Genomic DNA, 20,462 nt, shown 5'->3' with positions numbered 1-20,462 from the left:
ATGAACCATTTATGTTAAATATTGTCTGAAAATCTACAGAGAAGTTTGGAAATTTGAGTCTGGAATGTTGAAATGGAAAATGTGTAGGAACCCTGGAATTAACTGATTTTACTATAGTAAATGTGCAAGTCTACACTTCACATGAATGTCTGCTGCCTTAATACTGACTCGCGTGATCTTTCTCCAGTACGATAACATCCTGATGGAGGAGGCAGCTCAGATCCTGGAGATCGAGACCTTCATCCCTCTACTGCTACAGGTACCACACTGTTTGTTTGTGTTTATTATTATTATATAGTTATATAATGTTCAGATTAGAGGAACCTTCATTTCAACCACACAGCCATCGCATCAAATTAAATTCTAAATGATTAATGCAAAAGTTATGCAACCGAAAATGTTTGTTTGAAGATTCTGTATCTCTAAGCTTCTCCTTTCCGAGAGCCTGCTGTGCTCTGATTGGTCAGTTGGCTCAGTCTGTTGTGATTGGTCTACTCTCCTCTGATTGGTCAGATGGTCCAGTCTGTTGTGATTGGTCTACTCTGCTCTGATTGGTCAGATGACCCAGTCTGTTGTGATTGGTCTGCTCTACTCTGATTGGTCAGATGGCTCAGTCTGTTGTGATTGGTCTACTCTGCTCTGATTGGTCAGTTGACCCAGTCTGTTGTGATTGGTCTACTCTGCTCTGATTGGTCAGATGACCCAGTCTGTAGTGATTGGTCTACTCTGCTCTGATTGGTCAGATGACCCAGTCTGTTGTGATTGGTCTACTCTGCTCTGATTGGTCAGATGACCCAGTCTGTTGTGATTGGTCTACTCTGCTCTGATTGGTCAGATGACCCAGTCTGTTGTGATTGGTCTACTCTGCTCTGATTGGTCAGTTGACCCAGTCTGTTGTGATTGGTCTACTCTGCTCTGATTGGTCAGATGACCCAGTCTGTTGTGATTGGTCTACTCTGCTCTGATTGGTCAGATGACCCAGTCTGTTGTGATTGGTCTACTCTGCTCTGATTGGTCAGATGACCCAGTCTGTTGTGATTGGTCTACTCTGCTCTGATTGGTCAGAAGGCCCGCAGGCAGCCAATGAAGACTCCAGGCTGGCATTGTGCATAATATGTTAAATTGTTACAAAGATAAATAACAGGCAGTTCAGAATTGCTTCTTTCTTTTAGGAGACCATTTTTTTTATTTGTAGTGCACTTTGATCTTTAAAACTTTGCAGACCTTTTACATTTACAAACTGTTATATTTACGCACTACATGAAAGGTTATATTCACAAAAGCATTATGGGGGCACTTTATTGCAAAAATAAGATATAGTAAGCATCTAGTTAGAAGTAATCATGTTTTCCACACTAAATTTCACAAATGTTCTGCCCTTGTGTCACACAGAACCCAGAGGACGGCTACAGTCGACTCAAGCGCTGGATTATGATTGGTGATCATCATCAGTTGCCTCCTGTCATCAAGAACATGGCCTTTCAGAAATATTCCAACATGGAGCAGTCGCTTTTCACCCGGTTCGTGCGTCTGGGTGTGCCCACCGTAGACCTGGACGCCCAGGGCAGAGCGCGGGCCAGGTCAGTCCGACGGGTTCCTGAATCTCTCCACCAAACAATCACTCATGTTGTTATTGTGTTAACTAGGGGTTTCACAGCTACTGATTTTTGCTAGTCGACTAGTTTTGCATAACAGTGGACGACTAGTCGACTAGTTGTTAAATTATTTATTCATTAAATTGACGCATTGAGCATTAAGGAGGACACAGAGGAAGGAGTTCTGGTGAATCATTGGAAATGTATTTTTGAAATTCAGAAATAACATAATAAATAAATTCATCAGTTATTCTTTTCATCAACATGTGTTAATACAAAAACAGCAGCATTCATTTAAAACATTCTTGTAATTAAAACATTCTTGTTATGAACCGCGCCACACCACGCGCATCAGCGAACGTTGCAGATAAACATTGCCACATGGCTAGCCTCAGACAATAACATTGTCAACATCACAACTCTGAGTTTTGCATATAGTTTTAACTACATTTTTCATTGCATCTTTAAGCAAATATCATTTAAACATGTATAGGCCAATATTTTCCCGAACGTAACCTCGGTTCTCTCTAGAAGAGGGAACGAGTATTGCGTAACCTGGAGTGCTCGCGCCCTGCGCCCCGAGCTGGTCTTGCTTCAGTCGATGAAAACCAGCGTCATTGCCACGAATGGTTGCTGTTGGCAGTGGGTGTTTCATCCTAAGATGATTATCCATTGCAGACGTATTGCTATTGTATTTTAGCACTGCTTTACATAACTTACAGGTAACGGTGGATGTGTCTACATTTTCTGTGAAGTATTTCCACACATAGGATGACCTTGACCGTTTTGGACGCATAGGTACCTCAACGCCTGACGCCATTTTGTTTCCGACTAGTCGATTAGGGCCGACAGCGCCGACTAGTGGTTGTGACAGTCGACTAGTCAACTAGTCGACTAGTTGATGAAACCCCTAGTGTTAACCAATACTATTAAAAATAATTTTCTCTAATTGAAATAAAGCTGAAATAAAATATAAATATTAAATGAAAAGTTTAAACTTTGAAATGTTGCCTTGCCAAGTAACTGAAGCAAAATAAGCTGAAGTACTAAAATGACTAAAACTAACGCTTTATTACTTTATTATTCAACATATTGATAAATATAAATAATAGTACACAGATATAATATATTGAATAAATATAAATAAAACTGACTAATAATAGTATATAAATAATATTAAAATAACTTGAAAATGTTTCTTCTTGTAGACCACATTCTAATGAGCAGCAACACACAGAAAATACACATATTTGGTAAAATAGCAAATTTGGTACATTTTTTATTATTATATTAAACTATTTCTTATTATTACTAGTAGGATTTTGATAAAATTTTCTGTTCACATTAATTTCTCTCAACTTGTCCGCCATTTTGATGTTTTCTTTTTACACTGCACTGCAGATGATCCTGATTTATTTATTTTTCTTTTGTTGTTGCTCATTTTAACTTGGAATCCAATGCACATTATCTTAGAAGGCAACATGATGCTGTCTTCCTTTCTGGTGTGCAACTACGATGCCTTATGCTATTTAGTTAGACGTTAACATGCTGTTTAGTTAGACGTTAACATGCTGTTTAGTGAACATGTTAACATGCTGTTTAGTTAGACGTTAACATGTCAACATGCTGTTTAGTTTGACGCTCACTAGGGTTCAGAGCGCCTGTGTCCTCAGATCCACTTGTTCATCTATTTTGCCTCTCTCTCTCTGGCAGTCTGTGTAACCTGTATAACTGGCGCTATAAGCAGCTGGGGAACCTCCCTCATGTTCAGCTCCAGCCCGAGTTCCAGTCACCCAACCCCGGATTCACATACGACTTCCAGCTCGTGAACGTGGAGGACTTCAACGGCGTGGGGGAATCAGAACCCAACCCATACTTTTATCAGGTGAGCGTGTTATATGACACACACATGGATCACAAGAGCCTTTCTTTCTCCCCTGAACCATCATAAACCAGTCGTTTCCAGCACGTCTCAAAAATCATCCTTCATTCTATGAAGGAAGTGAACATTTTTATCTTAAAAACAAATAAGTAGTAATTTCACACTTTTTCATCATTTGTAAATGACAGAAAAAAAAGTTATCTTAGTATAATTTTATTTAATATATTTTATTAGAGATTTTAATACTTTAATTTATAATGCATAACAAAATTATTATTTTTATGCTTTGTAATGCACCATGTATGATCTCTTAAATAATTGTAACCACTGTTATAATGCATTATAATACTTTAGAAAGTATAATACATTAAAATGCATGACAAACAACCAATTTCAGATGTAAAAATCTATATTTTCAAATATTCAAATTTCAAATATTGTAATGTAGTTTAACTTTAGTTACAATTATTTATGAAAAGATATAATGCGATATTATGTACATTATGAATACATTTATCAGACATTATACATAAAGGGTTTAAGTGAAGTGCTGCCAATATTTCTTTGACGTTTAATTAAACTCGCGGTGGCGTGTTTTGACAGTCAGTGTCGGTTTCGTGAACAAAGTTGATCAGCTACAACAGGTAAACCTGTCAGCCCAGCTGACAATATTGATTTCTCGATTTTAATCTATCTTGATTTTGATGAACCGAGATCTTTTAGCCTATGCTGTTTTCAGTTGACGCGTGAATAAAACTGAAGATTATTTGTAGCGCTCCTGTCATTCAATAATGACTTTGTTCCATATCATATGTAACAAAGCACCAGCTTTCAAATTAAAAATAAATTATACTGTATTACATATTTTTTGCTAATCTTCATTATTTAATGAAGAATAAATCTCATGAAGACACATTATTGTTACAATTAAGTGCTAATTAAATAAATCAGTTTAATTGATTATTAAATCAGCTAAATGAAAACTTTAGTGTAGGTAAAAAAAATTTTTTCTATGCATCATTAGTTTCTCTCTAAAAATGTAACAATTTCTGAAAAATAAAATTGATATTCACCCCATAAATAGCTAAATGGTTTGTTTTAACTCTTTTTGTTTAGATCATTAGATTATTGAATAATGTAACATTTTTATGGTAGATTTTCTCAATGTACAATTGACAGTTTGGGTTTGGAACAAGACAAAAAAAAAATATATATGTAGATTAAAGGCAAAAACAGCAAAAGTTTATTTGAAGGCATGGAATAAAGTTTCAATTAAAAAAAGGCATGTAGTTAAAGAAACTCCCACATTTGGGAATGTGCAAGTTGTAAAAAGGGCTAGGCATGACTTTCACGACATGGATTTTTTTGTGAATCCTGGCAGATTTATGTTGAAGCTCATTGTTCCTAAGTGACGAGCGTACGGCATGCGGTGTGTGTGTGTGTCACATGAGTCCGGCTATGTGCCCCTGCTACTGTTTACTAGGATCCTGGAGAGAATTGTCCTCATTACAGTATCCATGCCAACACACACACACACACACACTCGCATCTAATGGGCCGTATGAATTAGCCTCTCACAGAGCAATAAGAAAGCCATTGTTTGCGCAGTCAGTGCTTGCTGCCGCTGAAGGAGCATCTCTTATTAGTAAGCTTGTTCCCTTATTAGTGTCCTACTGGAGCTGTTGCCTTCTCAGCAGTGGCCTTTTAAAGTTCAGAGCTCTTCCACCTACTAGACACTGATGTGCATGTACTCGTAAATATGATTGTAATGTATAAAAAAAATAATCAGGACAAATTTGAACAATACTGAATGTTCAAACATTTTTGATAGTCAAATTAGGTCAAGAGAATAGTTAAATTTAATGTCATTCACTTTATTTTTAGGGTTATTGGTAATACTTCATGAGTGGTAATGTTTTTTGATAATTTAAATAATAAAAATAAAACATTATGACGTTAAACACATGACATTATATAATGATCAACAGATTATTAGTTAACCTAGAAAGGAATATGTTTACATATGTTCCTGGTTGGGTTTTCCAGTTTTAGTATTTAGTATTCACTTGTGCCGTTCATGTGTTTCTAGAAAATACTCAAACTTAGGCACTTCAACTTAAGAAAGTATAACTAATTATAAAAAATAAATTGAATAGGATGTAAATAAAGAGCTAAAACTTGTCCTCATTTACTGCACGTGATCTGGTGAGCTTTATGTAATGTTTATAATGTAATATAGTCATTTAAATCTTTTCAAACAAAAAAAGATGTTATTGTATATAAGATTTAAGACTTTGTATCTGAATGTTCACTAGTGTGCACATGCTGAACATGCATGTTCTCCCGTGTTAATTCAAGTACTAATCGGATGTCCAATTACCCATCAGCCACTGGGTTCAACCACTCATGGTTATTGTGTGTCTTTACACTGCAGTGGAATGAGCTCAGGCTGTGTTTCCTCATGCTCCAGGCATCTTTAATTGGTTTATGGTGCAACATTGACCTGCTGTCCTTTAAAAGAGCATGTGATTCCTGAAGCAGCTCACTCCGATAATCAATGATGTTAACCATGATCAGTCAGTCTTGTCTGTTAACGTTCTTGCTTTCTCTTTTTGTGTGTGTGAAATAACGCCCAGATCAACTCTAAACCTATTCTGTCGTCATTTGCTCACACCCTGATTTGTCAACGTTATAAACAAATCAAATAAAACATTTATTGAAAACATTGTAAATGTTAAATCTTAACCCTTGTAAAGCCTGACATGTTAAATAATTTTATATTTTTTAACCAGTCTGGCACTTCTCCTTTGACCTCTGGCATCAACAAAACATTTCCCCCCACAGAACTGCCACTTACTGGATATCTTCTGGATCTGTTTCGGGCCGTTCTCTGTAAACCCTAGAGATGGTTGTGTGTGAAAATCACAGTAGATCAGCAGTTTCTGAAATAAGCCTGGCACCAACAACCAAGTCACTTATATCACCTTTCTTCCTCATTCTGATGCTCAGTTTGCCATGTGATTGGCTGATTAGATATTTGTGTTAAAGTGCATATGAACTAGCCTGGAAATCCAGACCCAAATCTGGAAGATTAAGAGTCTGGCATCGACTAATGACAATCGGGGGCGGCACCAAGCATGCATTTGAAAATCTCACTGCACGCGATTGGATAACACTACGACCAATCACAACAAGAAGCCCCATACGCTTAGCTACCAGCGGAGCTAACTGGGAGATTAGACTCTTGCCGTATCCGGTCGGCAAAACAGCAAAAACGCCCTTCTTGCAAAGGAATGATTCGAGCGCCGTCTTCTGTTCCTCTTTTAGATAAAAAGCCAAGTCTCACTCATTCATTGTAGCGGCCAAAGCCGTTTCAAACAACTGGTGTTCATCCATAGCCATCTTGCAATGTTTACTAATGACTTCGACGTCACAGCGCTGTCGTCATCTCGCCTCTGGCCCACCTATATCAGATAACCCGCTGTGATTGGTGCAGCTCAGATACAAGGGCATATTTAATGAGCATCATTACTCGACGCCAGAGTTCCAAATTCAACTTGTGCTCTCGCGAGATCTCTGGATTTCCAGGGTACATATGAACAGGTGTATCTAATAAAGTTGCTTGTGAATGTAATCTGATATAGTGAGAATATAGAGCTCAAACTCCAGGGGGAAAAAAGCACAGTTTTGTGCAAAAACTGAGCAAAAATATGGAGTTTGGTGCAGATGCTGATATTTAAATGGCCAAAAAGTAAGAGGAAATTCTGATGCTTGTAATATAAATCAATGAGATCCTTATAACTGTATAAAATATACTTGCATAAAATGATGTAAATATCAGTCGTCAGTCAGAGACAGCAGGACTGTATTAGATTGAGTGCGACAGGTTTTCAGCAAAGTTTTGATCATGTTGGTAATTTGCGTTTCAAGTATGATCTATAAGGCTTTATAAGGTTGAGATGGTCAGCAGTGACATTATTAACTGTATAGTGAGAGATGTTGAATCCATGTAACCTGTGTGAATGTGTTTGTCTTTGTAGAATCTGGCAGAGGCCGAGTATTCAGTGGCGCTGTTCATGTACATGCGTTTGCTGGGATATCCTGCTGAACGCATCAGTATACTGACCACCTACAACGGCCAGAAGCATCTGATACGAGACGTCATCAACCAGAGATGTGCCAACAACTCATTCTTCGGGCAGCCCAATAAAGTAAGACCAACTGATATGAGGATTTCCTTCATGTTTTACCTTCAGAAGTGTGTGTTTCACCTTCGAGACATCATACGGGTAGAAGCTTCTGTGTGTCCAAGTGAACTGCAGTGGGAATTGCTGCATTTGATTAATGTGTGTGAACAGCTTGTCCTGTATCACGCTGTCCTGTGCTCTAAATGACTTTTTTTCTGCCCTGTATTCACTATTTTCCCTCTTTTGCAGTCGTGGACAGGTTTGCTTTAGCTTATTCTTCATTGTGATTGGCAGACAGACTCACTAAAGCGTGTCCTGCTGGCTGGTGTTTGGTCGAAGTGTTGCTAACAGTCTGTCAGAATTGTACAACAGTGCAAATTGATCCTGCAGTGGTTTCTATCAGCCGTTTCATTAAAGACACGAGTGAGCACAAACCAAATAAATAAACCAGTGCAGTTTGCACAGACATTTCGTTTATGAGCTTTCAAGACCGCAGAAGAATCTCATTGCCTTTGGGAGACATAGTAGAAAATTCAATTTAAAGGAAAGTCATCATTTACTCACCCGTATGACCTTCTTATGTGGAACACGAAGGGAGAAATTTAAAGGCAGAAAATATCCAAATTAACACTAGCACAGTGTTTTTGTTCAGTTGTGTGCTTACATTGTCCCAATTTTAGCCGCTGTAACGGACCGTGTCATTGCTTCGCCTGTCAGTGACGTCATTATCGCGTTACCCTAGATTTCCAGTTTTACTTCTTACTTCCTAAAATGAACTGCATGCCATTTAGCAACACAAGCCATCCAGCATTTATTAATATGATATAGTAATATCGATCTAGCTTTACTGCAGTGTGCAACAAGTGTCTCATAGCAGTAACGGTTTAACATAACTTTAAACACACATTAAAATGTACCTTTTATGATTGTTTTGACCATGTAAAACATTGCTGCGTTACTCCACAATTTAAATTCGTCAGATAAAGTGACCTGTGCTGAGTAGTAATTCAGCACTCACGGCTATTTCATTAGAAAATATATTTATTTTAAATCAATATAAGTGATTAAACGTAACTGTAACAAAACAAAGTTCAGGGAAGGAGGAGGTGGAACCCGGCAAATGTTACTTTAATTGTAATAGATATAAACAATAATAAAAAAAAATTGATTTCTCGATTTTAATCAATTCTCATTTTTACGAACCGATATCGATTCTTAAATCCCAAGAATCGATTAGTCATCCTGTGTTCAGTTGATGAATTAATGGAATTTTTACCTGCAATTACCATTACTTGATTAATATACTTCGTGGACCACTAGTAGTGACACATGAGAGTGAGAAAATGAAGCCAGAATTTTCTTATTTGTCTATCCCTCTAAGATGTGTTTTGATAATCAGCAGCAGCAGACTCAGTCTGATAGCAAGTGTGTAAAGGACTGTATTTGCATGCAGGGGTTATCTGGACGCTCTGGGTGCGGATGAGATCAGCCCAGTCCCTCATTAGCATTTAACATTTCTTCAGTACAGAAATGGGCCACTCTCGCTTGAGTATGCACATCATGTATTGAGCGGGCAAAGAGCACGTGGCCACGTTCCCCGAGACTCGCTGATAAATTTCACATTGGACACCATCTGCTGAGAGGCAGCGCTCTAGCAGCCGAGACCGAGGAGAGCAGAATTATAATGAGACACCAGCCTAATTTAACACTCAGCCACAGGAAATGAAATACAACACTTGTCACTGCTATCAGATGTCATGACCAGACCCAGATTTGGTTCACATCTCAACTGCCTGATTCTGAGTTAATTTCTATACGTAAATACATTTGTCTTGACTTGATTTTTCCAACTTTAAGATACAAGTGAAAATTTGCAGTGTAACATATTGAAAAATGTAATAGAAATATTATCATGGGAATTACTCTCTTACTCTTGTGTTCTCCGAAGTGTCGTCCTGCTGATTTGATCACTTTCTGAGATACACACACACACATTCTCTCCTTTGACGCGTCATGGTTCCCGGTCTGTGTGCATCCCCGAACCGTCCCACTGCAGGAAAGGTGGTTCAGGACCGAAAGGTTCAGTTCAACTCCGGCCCTAAAATGTGCTGGTCTCAAACAGAACGTGATGGAGAAATGCTGCCATTGAGCAATCTAATAACATTGCACCATATTGCTCTTTATATCTAAATATATAAAACTATGCATGCGAGAGAGAGAATCAACGCTTACAGTTTCAATTTGTCTCAGAAAAAGACAGATAATAGTACCGGCAGTTTAGTTCGCTAGAATCACTCCCAGTTAGTCTCTGTTCATCCCGAGGTTTACCGCCGGATCCAGGCCGTATCCAAATCTGATGAAGGACCTGCGCCTGAACACGGCGAAAACGCAGGCCTGAAGTGTCAGCTAGTCTCTCCCCTTCCCTTTACCTCTGTACAGATGTCAAAATGATTCCAGTTCACATGGAAATGCGGAAACGACTAAAAGTTCTGTATTATGCTGCCGGACAAGTAATTTGGCGATGTCAATTTGTAAAGAAAGATAATTCGCCTGCGCACCTATGTATTCAAACACGCATACCTATGAACACGTGATACGCATGTGCACGCCGTCAGCATTTTCATGGATTCGCGTTTTTGAAGTTTACACGGAGATAATAACGTTTTTCAAAAGTTTTCAAAACTTGCACCTTGGAATCTGTCTCAAAGTTTTTTGTTCTCGAGCCGCAAACACTGTTGTCGTGCAAATGAACGGCCAGAACACATTAAAAGTTTTCTGTTTTCAGTTAAAACGGTGTCGTCTTAGCGGCCCCTGTTAATAACTAATGATCTTTGCAATGGAAGTTAATCAATCAGAACTAACTTTAGCTGGATAATAACTTTATCCTAGAGCTGCTGTAAAGCCAGAACAATCTCTGTTACTTTAATGTCATATTATCACTGTAAAGCTGCTTTCAAACAATCTATATTGTTAAAAGCGCTGTATAAATGAAGGTGACTTGACTTGAACAGTAATGCACTGCCGCACTGCCAGCACAAACACCGGTGGTTTATTTAGACTTGCTAAAGTCACGTAAACGACACATAGCAGTGTCATGTCAGTGTTTGTTCCTCACGTCTGTGGAAACACACGGCTGGTTTGCGACAGGCTCCAGTTCGCCTGGCCGAGAACAGGCTCTGGCTCCAGAACGCGAACCGTTCTAGTGGAAAAGGGCTATCAGATGTGTGTGAGAGTTTCAATCTGATTTGCACTTCTACCGGATGAGTTGACAGTCCATGACTTCAGGAATCTGGTCACACAGCTGTGTGCAAACCTTCATTAAGTGCCAGTCCTGATGTCTGCCAACCAGGACATCGTCTTCAATTCAAATAAACCCTCATTAAACTGGAGAAAGAGACACTCAGGGTTCCCATGGGTCCTTGAAATCCTTGAAAGTTGGTGAATCTGAAAAAAAAATTCAAGGCCCTGGAAAGTTTTTGGAAACAAACATAATAGATACAAGTCCTTGAAAGTGCTTGCTTAATTTGTGCAAGACGTTTTCTGGAAAAAAATCCATATTATTCCCTCCGGTCCGCTAATGTGTTATTTCGCCTACACTTCGTGGCCTATGCGCACTAGCTTGCTTGATTTACATTAGTTACGCGCATTTACGCGTTACGTTAAAGGGGTAGTTCACTTTAAAATGAAAGTTAGCCCATGATTTACTCCCCTCAAGCCGTCCTAGTCTTTATATAGGGAGCTATACAGTGGGTTACGTAAGGGTTAATGCCCGACGAGGTGTCCATTATCAGGTATTAATGGACGACGGCGAGGTGCGTCGGACGGTTGCCTCCGCCGAAGTCCATTAATACCTGACAATGGACACCTCGAAGGGCATTAACCCACTTATACCATGGTCACTTGCCAAATAACACATTTTTAAAACATTAGTTTATATTTTAATTAGTTTTACAATCGAAATCTAAAGTTACAAGTTACAAACAATAACTTCGTTTCCTTGGTTACGCCTGACGGTTTATTTAGGTGTACATTATCACTTTTTAACGGACACCCTGCAGCCAATCAGAATCGAGTATTCACCCAGACCATGGTATAAAGGACATTACAAGTTTAAATTTTTTTAACACCTCCAGATGGCACTTTCTCACTTAAAAAAAATTGATTTTAAAGGCCTTCACTCTATTTTAATGTGAAATATTGCATTATAATATATATATATATATATATATATATATATATATATATATATATATATATATATATATATATATATATATAATATTGCATAGTATCATAAAATCCCTTCAAAATTCTAAATAATAATCCAAAAATATTATTGAACAAAAATATATTACATTGGTTTTCCTGGAAAAAAAAAAGAAGTTACATTTCAAGGATTCAGACCGCGACGGAGCCAAGTGTGACCCCTAAATGAAGAGGACCAGAGGGTTAGGCCCTTGAATCTGAGGGTATTGGACCTGGAAAGTCCTTGAAAGGTCCTTGAATTTGAGGTTAACTGAGGTGTGGGTACCCTGGATACTGAGATGACCTGTTTTTAAAACTGTCTGATGTGTTGTAGGTGACAACGGTGGACAGGTTTCAGGGTCAACAGAACGATTACATCATTCTCTCACTGGTCCGCACTAAAGCCGTAGGACATTTGAGGTGAGCACAAACTCCAACTATTTCATGCATGTTTAATGGTGTAGTTTTAAAGTAACAATGAATCGCTTTAAAATGACAGAAAATACAATGTTTTAAATGTAGTTGTAATGTTACAAAACAAATCACTTTTTAAACAGACCAAGACATATTCAAAACCATTTTTTATATTTAAATTATTAGCTACACTAACAATGTAATTACACATTAATTCCCATTTCCTAAATGCAACTATTAAATTTGAGGAAAAATAGTGATTTTATTTGTAAGTTGTACTCTAGCTCTCTATATGAGAGATCTGTACCTGACCCAACCTGACCCGTATCACTTCTTACCCGTACCCGGCGTGCATTAATATTATTTTATATTACCGAGACAGGCCCGCTAAAATTAGACCCAAGTCCGACCTGACGGCAATTTTTTCCAAACCCGAGCCGAATATAAACAGCCTGGAGACAGATCTGGTCTACTGCTCCGTTCATTTACATTATTTATTAATACTTAATATTATTGCCTGCCATGTGATTTCTGAATTCAGCTTTCAACTGTGAGCAGTGGATTGGAAAAATAAGCTTGATAAGAATTAAGATTAAAAATGTAACCTAAAGCCTAATAAATCATGGATCTGCTAGTGTTGACTGCAACGCTATATAACCGGCTTCTGCGCGCAAAATAAAACATAACGCAGTGACCTGTGGTGTTTCTGTGTGTAAGGTTACAAACGTTTATTCCTTTTCTATGCGTTCTTTACATGCATGTGCAAGTATATGCCGATGTGCTTGAGTCGCTGTCTGTTCATTAAGTGCTAAAATGTCAATCACTCACCACTGTAACCTCATTACATCCTATAACTTTTTGACCTCTGACCTCGGGTTTGGATCCAAGTGGACCCGTGAAGACCTCTAGTCTGTATCGTAGCAGTGACCCCAAACCCTTCCTAATGATGGATCTACAGCAGGGTTATTATCGTTAACTAAAACCATAAAAGTAACATTTTCTTTACTGTAATTTAGGGCTGTCAAACGCATTAATGCATGCAATTTTTTACAATTATTATTTTATTATTATAAATTATTATTTTAGCGCGTTAAAAATATTTTATGCAATTAACGCAACTTCCGTTTATTCCGTCATCCTTTGTCTTCGCTGCAGTAGATGATCACGCTATCATTCATTCAACTGCTATTAAACTTTATTTTTTTATATAAATCTGTACTGGCGCGCGGTCTTAAATTAGTTAAAGTCTTAAATGAACGTAAAGAGTTGTGAGTACCTCGGATATGTGTCAGATCTGCGTCATGTGCTTCAGGTCTTAAAGTGACAGCATCCTAATAAACCTGCTGCTATCTGTCATTAATGTTAATCAAAAAAACAAAATAAAAACAGTATCACTCTTTGCTCTCGACTGAATAAGTTGTGTTGCTTTAATAAGGATGAACCTATATTACATTTATAACATAAGCAGTGAGGACTGTGATATGTGTTTCTGTATATATTCTACATGTTAGATCAAATATTTAAAATAACTATCTTTGTAATTTGGAGATTAACTGTGAAATTATTACAATATAAAAATATATAAAAAAAAACCTTTAATGTTACAGTAGGTATGATTACAGAAAAATGTGATTTAATTAATTTTTTTAATTGATTGACAGCACTAATTTAAATCAAATAAAAGTTAACTGAAAAAAAAATACTTATTTCAGCTAGTTGCCAAGGCAACATCTAATTTTTTTACTATCTTTTACATCTAATTATTTTTTTATCTTGAAGCATTATATAAGCTAAAACTAATGAATGACAATTTATTATCTTGACATGTAAAAAACGAATAAAAACAACATAAAATCCAATTAAAAATGTTCAGCAATAGTATACGAGTGACACTAAAGACTGACGGCCATATTTGGGAGGCGAGGAGTTAACGCATGTTCCCTCTCTCTCCGCAGAGACGTGCGGCGTCTGGTCGTGGCCATGTCTCGTGCGAGACTCGGCCTCTACATATTCGCCCGGGTGTCTCTGTTCCAGAACTGCTATGAGCTGACGCCAGCCTTCAGCCAGCTGACCTCTCGACCCCTGCAGCTGCACATCCGGCCCCGGGAATACTACAGCTCTGTGAGGACACACGCCACTGCACCGCTCCACACTGACGACTGTAGCATTTTTGGAGATAGTTTAATAAATGAGTGCTTTACCTCTTTGTTAAAGCGTTGTAAGCCATGAACCAAACCAACCAGCTATGAGTTACTGACATTTATTTGATGCAAAAAAATAACAATTATTTGGAACTCAGATAAAATGACAAAGGTACAAAACTGCACTTAACCGCTTTAGTGAGGGAATGAAGCCTTGCACATGACGTAATCAAATTAAAAACAATGGAGAAAAATAAAACTATTTATTTGAAGATTCATTCCATGATCTATAGAAACAAATGCATGTTTGCTTAGTCAGAAGAGAGGCGTCCAGATATATGCGAGGATCCAGGTTTTTTCCAGGTTTGTTTTGTAAAGTGCAGTGAATGATCATATTGAGGCCACGTTCAGCCGCTGTGAACATCGTGTGCTCCACTGCAGCTTCATCACACGAGTAGCTGAGTCCACATGTGGAGACACATTTATTTCAGTCTTTGTATCATCACATCTATGTCACTAGGTTTGAATTATATCAGTCAGTTTTCTCTCTCTGTCACTGTCTCTCTCTCTCAGGGAATATATATATATATATATATATATATTTATTTGTTGGTGGATTGTTTGTAATTTCAGCCTCGTGACTGAGGAAAAGAGAATTTTACTTTCCTGGAATAATGTGCTGAAGTCTCTCTCTCTCTCCCTCTCCCTCTCCCTCTCTCTCTCTCTCTCTCTCTCTCTCTCTCTCTCTCTCTCTCTCTCTCTCTCTCTCTCTCTCTCTTTCTCTCTCCCTCTCTCTCTCTCTATCTCTCCCTCTCTCTCTCTCTCTCTCTCCCTCTCCCTCTCCCTCTCTCTCTCTCTCTCTCTCTCTCTCTCTCTCTCTCTCTCTCTCTCTCTCTCTCTCTCTCTCTCTCTCCCTCTCTCTCTCCCTCTCTCTCTCTCTCTCTCTCTCTCTCTCTCCCTCTCTCTCTCTCTCTCTCTCTCCCTCTCTCTCTCTCCCTCTCTCTCTCTCTATCTCTCCCTCTCTCTCCCTCTCTCTCTCTCTCTCTCCCTCTCTCCCTCCTTCTCCCTCTCCCTCTCTCTCCCTCTCTCTCCATCTCTCCTCTGATTTCCATCTAGACGGAGGAGCGTTCGTCTCAGCCTGATCAGGTGGTCAAGGATATGCCAGAGATGGCTAACCTGGTTTACAACATGTACATGCACATGATTCAGAGCACGCAGCAGCACAGACAAGTGAGTGAAGTACTTACAGAGATATTTCTCATGTGTAAAACAGACCTGGCGTTTCCATGAATAGTGCACAAATTGACTTTTTTTTAAGCGATAAAGACACAACTGACTTGCCACCCAACCGGAGTCTGATGGGACCCAACACTCAGTTGGGTTTCGGCCCTGTTGGATCAGTTTTGATGGGACCCAACACTCGACTGATTTGTGTAAAAGGGTAAATCACTGTCAGAGATTTGCGTTTTCATTTATCCCAACCGCCTTTGTGTAACGACCATTGTATAACATACTAATAATATAATAATAAACGTTATTCAGGGTGTCCGCGGGGTTGTAAAAAGTATTAAAAGGTAGTAAATGAAATTAGCCAAAATTAAGGCCATTAAAAAGTATTAAAAAGTAATAAACGTCATCTGACGAGGTATTACATTTCCGAACCCCCATCCAACTAGGCCTATGAGTTTCAATTTGTGTTAAGTGCAGGCCTTTCTTCTGAAATTCCAAAAATTCGCGTGGATTTATTTATGTTGCGAGTAGGACCTGAGCGAAATCATGTGACTTGGTGCTCGTTTGTGCGCAGTGAGCGCCGAAACAAACTGGGTACCCGGCTGGTTTGCTGCCAAACCTGTTTGCGAGTTCGCTTCTATTTCACTCATTTAAGAGACATCAGGGTTTTTCCTGCATTTAAATTTTTTTTTTGCCGGCCGCCAAAGCCTTATTTGATCGGTGAGTAGCCTAATGTAGATCATGACTGCTGCGCTTGTGACAGGGTGCATGTTAACTGAAAGAACGAGCAGAGAGAGAGAGACCGAGAGACCGACCCGGTCGCGTGAGCGCACTCTCTCTCCACTCTTGCTCTCTCTCATCCTCGCTATATTAATCAAAATCTATTGACACGATGGTAAAAGATCGGAAGCCCGAAGTTTCACGTGTCGCATTCGGAGATTTATTTCTTGAATTACCGCTGGGTGTGTATTGTGCTAAAATACACTGCCTTGTCTTCTCTGAAAAGCGTTCCGCATATTTAGCTGACATAAACCACATTTTCAATAAACAAACAAAAACCCTATCCAGTGATGAAATGTTTTCTGTGTTGACACAAATCTTGTGCGATGTCCTAAACTTATGGAATAATCACACAATGCGTACACGTCCGCTAATGACACATCGCATAATTCGTGAACTAATGACTCCTTTGAACTGATTCACTTTAATGAATGGTTAAAATAACTGATCTGCCCGACACTGAACTCACGAGACGTCTGAATCGGTGTGTAACAGATCGGTAACACTTTACAATATGATTCCATTTATTAAACTCAAGTCAACTCTATTAATTAACATTAACTATTAATAAACTGCACTTCTACAGCATTAATTAATCTTTCTCAATGTTAATTTCACCATTTACTGAAATCAAAAGTTGTATTTGTTAACATTAGTTAATGCACTGTTGAAGTAACATGAACAAACAATTCATGTATGTAAACTACATAGTATTTTCAGGTTATGTTATAATGTGTAGAATCAAAAAAAAAAAAAAATAATTTAGTTTAGACTGGAGTGAGGTGAAACCAGAAAAAAAGTGCAAAGCAAGTTATTGTTATCTAGCAGCTAATTTTATTCAATTGTTCAGTATATGGTAGAAAATTAAACTATTAATTAAAATAAACTTTTTAATGCTACTTTTTTTATTCTATTTTTTGATATTGATATGATTATAGACCAAAATAATTATCAGGTCTAGCAAGAAGGATTTTATCTTACAAAGCTATGAAATCAAGTGGTAAAATCACAGCTTAAAAAACTTTTCTTTTCACTTTACACCTCTACAGTTGCAGCTTGAAGTCGTGCTGGTATTAAAAAATATGGTGAAGGTATTAAAAAAGTTAAAGTTATTAAATTCAACTTAAGAATTTCTGTATGTACCCTGTTATTTTATATAGCACCTTTAATTGTTACTGCTCAAAGCACTTTACACAGACAAGGTAACAAGTAAATGCATACATGATCATTTATTAGGTTTATCATGTCACAAAACTGTATATGTTTTGTCAAAACGTCTATTATTTGAATCATAGTTTTACAGCCATTTTACAGTTTAGTTTGTTACCATTGACACAGATTTTGTTTCTAAAGAGCAGTTTCCCGAAACAATTTCAACTTCTGATTCTAAGAATTGTTTGACTTTTTCAGAGTTTGCAGTGATTATCATGTTAATGACCAATTCATGACAAATGTGCACCAATGTATTGTGAACTGTAAGGCCAAGAGCATGTGATAAATAAGTGTCAGTTTTGATATCTTGTTGAGTAATGCTCCAGCTAACCTCTAACCAGGAACTGACACACAAAATCACTGTTAGGATTACATTTATTTTATGAATCACTAATAATTCACTTTATTAATAGGAAAAAACAACAGAATTTGTCATATTAAGTCAAAGAGTTGCTGAACATTTAAGATGTATTGAAAATCATTTTCGTGAGGTGTCCAAATGCTCTAAAGGCCCTTGATATAATTCAAGCAAAATCGAACAACTATATGTGATGTCATTTCGAACGAAATCAGACCAAAACAAAGATCGTTTGGAGTTTGTTTCGGGAGTTTGAATCAGCTTGCCAAGGCTTTCTGGAAAAGTTCGCTCAGGCTGGTAAACACCTTTTAACTACCATTGGTCTTTGACAGTGATGTCATCGGTGGGTGTGGCTCTGAGGCTCCGCCTTCTTTTATGTGGAAATCTGCGCGAGTAAAAACATGAACACACTGGAGATCCGCTTCGAAAGGGGCTTTTGCACGGAGGAACCTTTTCATAGTTCCTAGAATATTGGTGGAAGTTCCCGGATTTTAGCGTTAGTGTACGCTGATTGGCCGAACGCACGTGAAACACCAGCACCCGCCATTTTTAAAAGAGCTGTGTAAACACACAGATTATAGCCTATATATTTACTCCAGAAACTAACTCCATGAGCATGTAAAACAGTGATAGATGGACTTCTCTACCTTTACTCTGAGGAGAAAATCCAACACAACTTTGAGGAGACCAAGCCAAACATAATTATGTACTTCTGCTCAGCGACACTGGACGTCAACCACACGGCATACGCTAATACCTTTTCATTACTGTACACTCTCTATGTATGATAGTTCTATCTAATAATGTATTAGACAGGACTGTTAGACAGATCGTAAACTAATGAACCCGGTGAATGTGAGCACTGTTTGTTTGCTCAGGCTCTGGCGTTCTCAGCGCCGTCAAAATAAAAGTCCCAACAAGCGTGTCTTACGTCGCTTCAGATTTCCTACTGACGGTGCGAATGCAACCAGGAAAACGTTCCTATGGGAACCATTAGTTCTCGGGGAACCATCCTGGTGGCTCGTTCCTCTAACTAAGTTCCTAGAACTATCCGGTGCGAAAACCCCTATAGTAGAAACTGAAGTTATAATTTCAATAGATAGAGACACTGACACTGAATTTTTAATTAATTAATTAATTTTCCCCCCCCCCCCCCATTTTTAATACTGTAAAGCTGCTGCTGACATGACGTGACTGGAGTGCCGAATATATGCACACGCATCCACACCCCTATGATCAGATGCTTTCTTAACTGCTGTTTTCTCACCATATTCGCTGTGTTTATTTGCTCCTCTAATCGCCACTGCCAGTGGGATGTTCACCAACAGGAAACTTTAACCCCTAAAATACGGTTTGCTTGATCTTCCCGTCTCTGTTTCTGCAGCAACACATTCTGGATCCTCCTCGTCAGGTGCAGAAAGCAGAGCCGGCCGTGAAGAGCGATGAAGAGCGTCCTGAGACTGCGCCTGCCACTGAGGAAGAGGAGCAGACGAAGGCCGAGGAGCGCACGGATGAGGAAGATCACGCGAAGATGCCCGAACACCCAGGCAGAGACAGCGACAGCGGGGACAGCGACGAGGACCAGGAGGCCTAGAGAGCCTTTCTGATGCTGTCGAGGAAGGATTGTGGAAATGTTAGGTGACCTTTTATAAGAGGAGTTTTTTAATAAAATTGAATTATTATTAAAACTCATGCTTTTCATTCATTTTTCTTACACACCGTCTTTTTTCCTTTACTATAAATCTGATTGTGTTTTATCCCAGTGGCCAGTTTTCCATTAGACGCTGTCACTATCCTGTAACACTGTTATTTTAGTATCGGTGATATAGCTTGTTCATATTTTGAATTAGAGTTTGTCATATTTTCTGTTTTCCTTTAAAGTTTAGTTTTAGATTAAGTTTTGGTACTTCAAAATAAACTAAATGAAAATGAGAAATATTTTGTTTTCATTTAAAGTTTTTGTAATTTTATTATTTTTTAATGTCTAGTTTTTAAATTTTAGTTTATTTTAGTACTTAAAAATAACAAAATTACTAAAACTAAAAAATAAATAAAAAATATTGTACTTAAATACAAACTAAAGATGAAAACTTAAACTATAGACAAAAAAAAACTACTAAATAAAAACATTTCTTATTTTTGATTTTAAGTTGAAGTACTAAAATAACTGAAAACTATAGACATAAAAAAACTAATAAAAGTGACCAAAACAAAACAAAACCACTAACTTTATAGGAAAACAAAATATTTCATGTTTGTCTGTAGTTTTTTTTATTAACTTTTAAGTTTGAGTTATATTAGTACTTTTCAGTTTTTTGTTTCATTTCATATGTGTTATGTTTTTAATATCTATAGTTTTGAAGTTTTAATTCGTTTAGTACTTAAACTAAACAAAAGATTTAGTTTTTTTATTAGTTC

General features: G+C 37.9%; 1 protein-coding gene across 1 annotated transcript in view; it reads left to right on the top strand.

Annotated features, from left to right (window-relative positions):
• The window catches only part of aqr (aquarius intron-binding spliceosomal factor), a 74,743-nt gene extending 55,008 nt beyond the window's left edge, over window positions 1-19,735 (top strand). The window contains exons 28-35 of the mRNA XM_081394336.1: window positions 188-259; window positions 1,393-1,580; window positions 3,309-3,480; window positions 7,518-7,688; window positions 12,244-12,329; window positions 14,279-14,444; window positions 15,581-15,694; window positions 19,429-19,735. Of these exons, the coding sequence (XP_081250462.1) occupies window positions 188-259; window positions 1,393-1,580; window positions 3,309-3,480; window positions 7,518-7,688; window positions 12,244-12,329; window positions 14,279-14,444; window positions 15,581-15,694; window positions 19,429-19,638 (1,179 nt within the window). The 3' untranslated portion in view covers window positions 19,639-19,735. The remainder of the gene's footprint in view (window positions 1-187; window positions 260-1,392; window positions 1,581-3,308; window positions 3,481-7,517; window positions 7,689-12,243; window positions 12,330-14,278; window positions 14,445-15,580; window positions 15,695-19,428) is intronic.
• Window positions 19,736-20,462: the final 727 nt, after the last annotated feature.

The sequence above is a fragment of the Scardinius erythrophthalmus genome, assembly GCF_964197995.2.
Source record: "Scardinius erythrophthalmus genome assembly, chromosome: 19".
Classification (NCBI taxonomy): domain Eukaryota; kingdom Metazoa; phylum Chordata; class Actinopteri; order Cypriniformes; family Leuciscidae; genus Scardinius; species Scardinius erythrophthalmus.
Note: the sequence above shows the minus strand (reverse complement) of the source record. Positions and strands in the feature narration are given on the sequence as shown.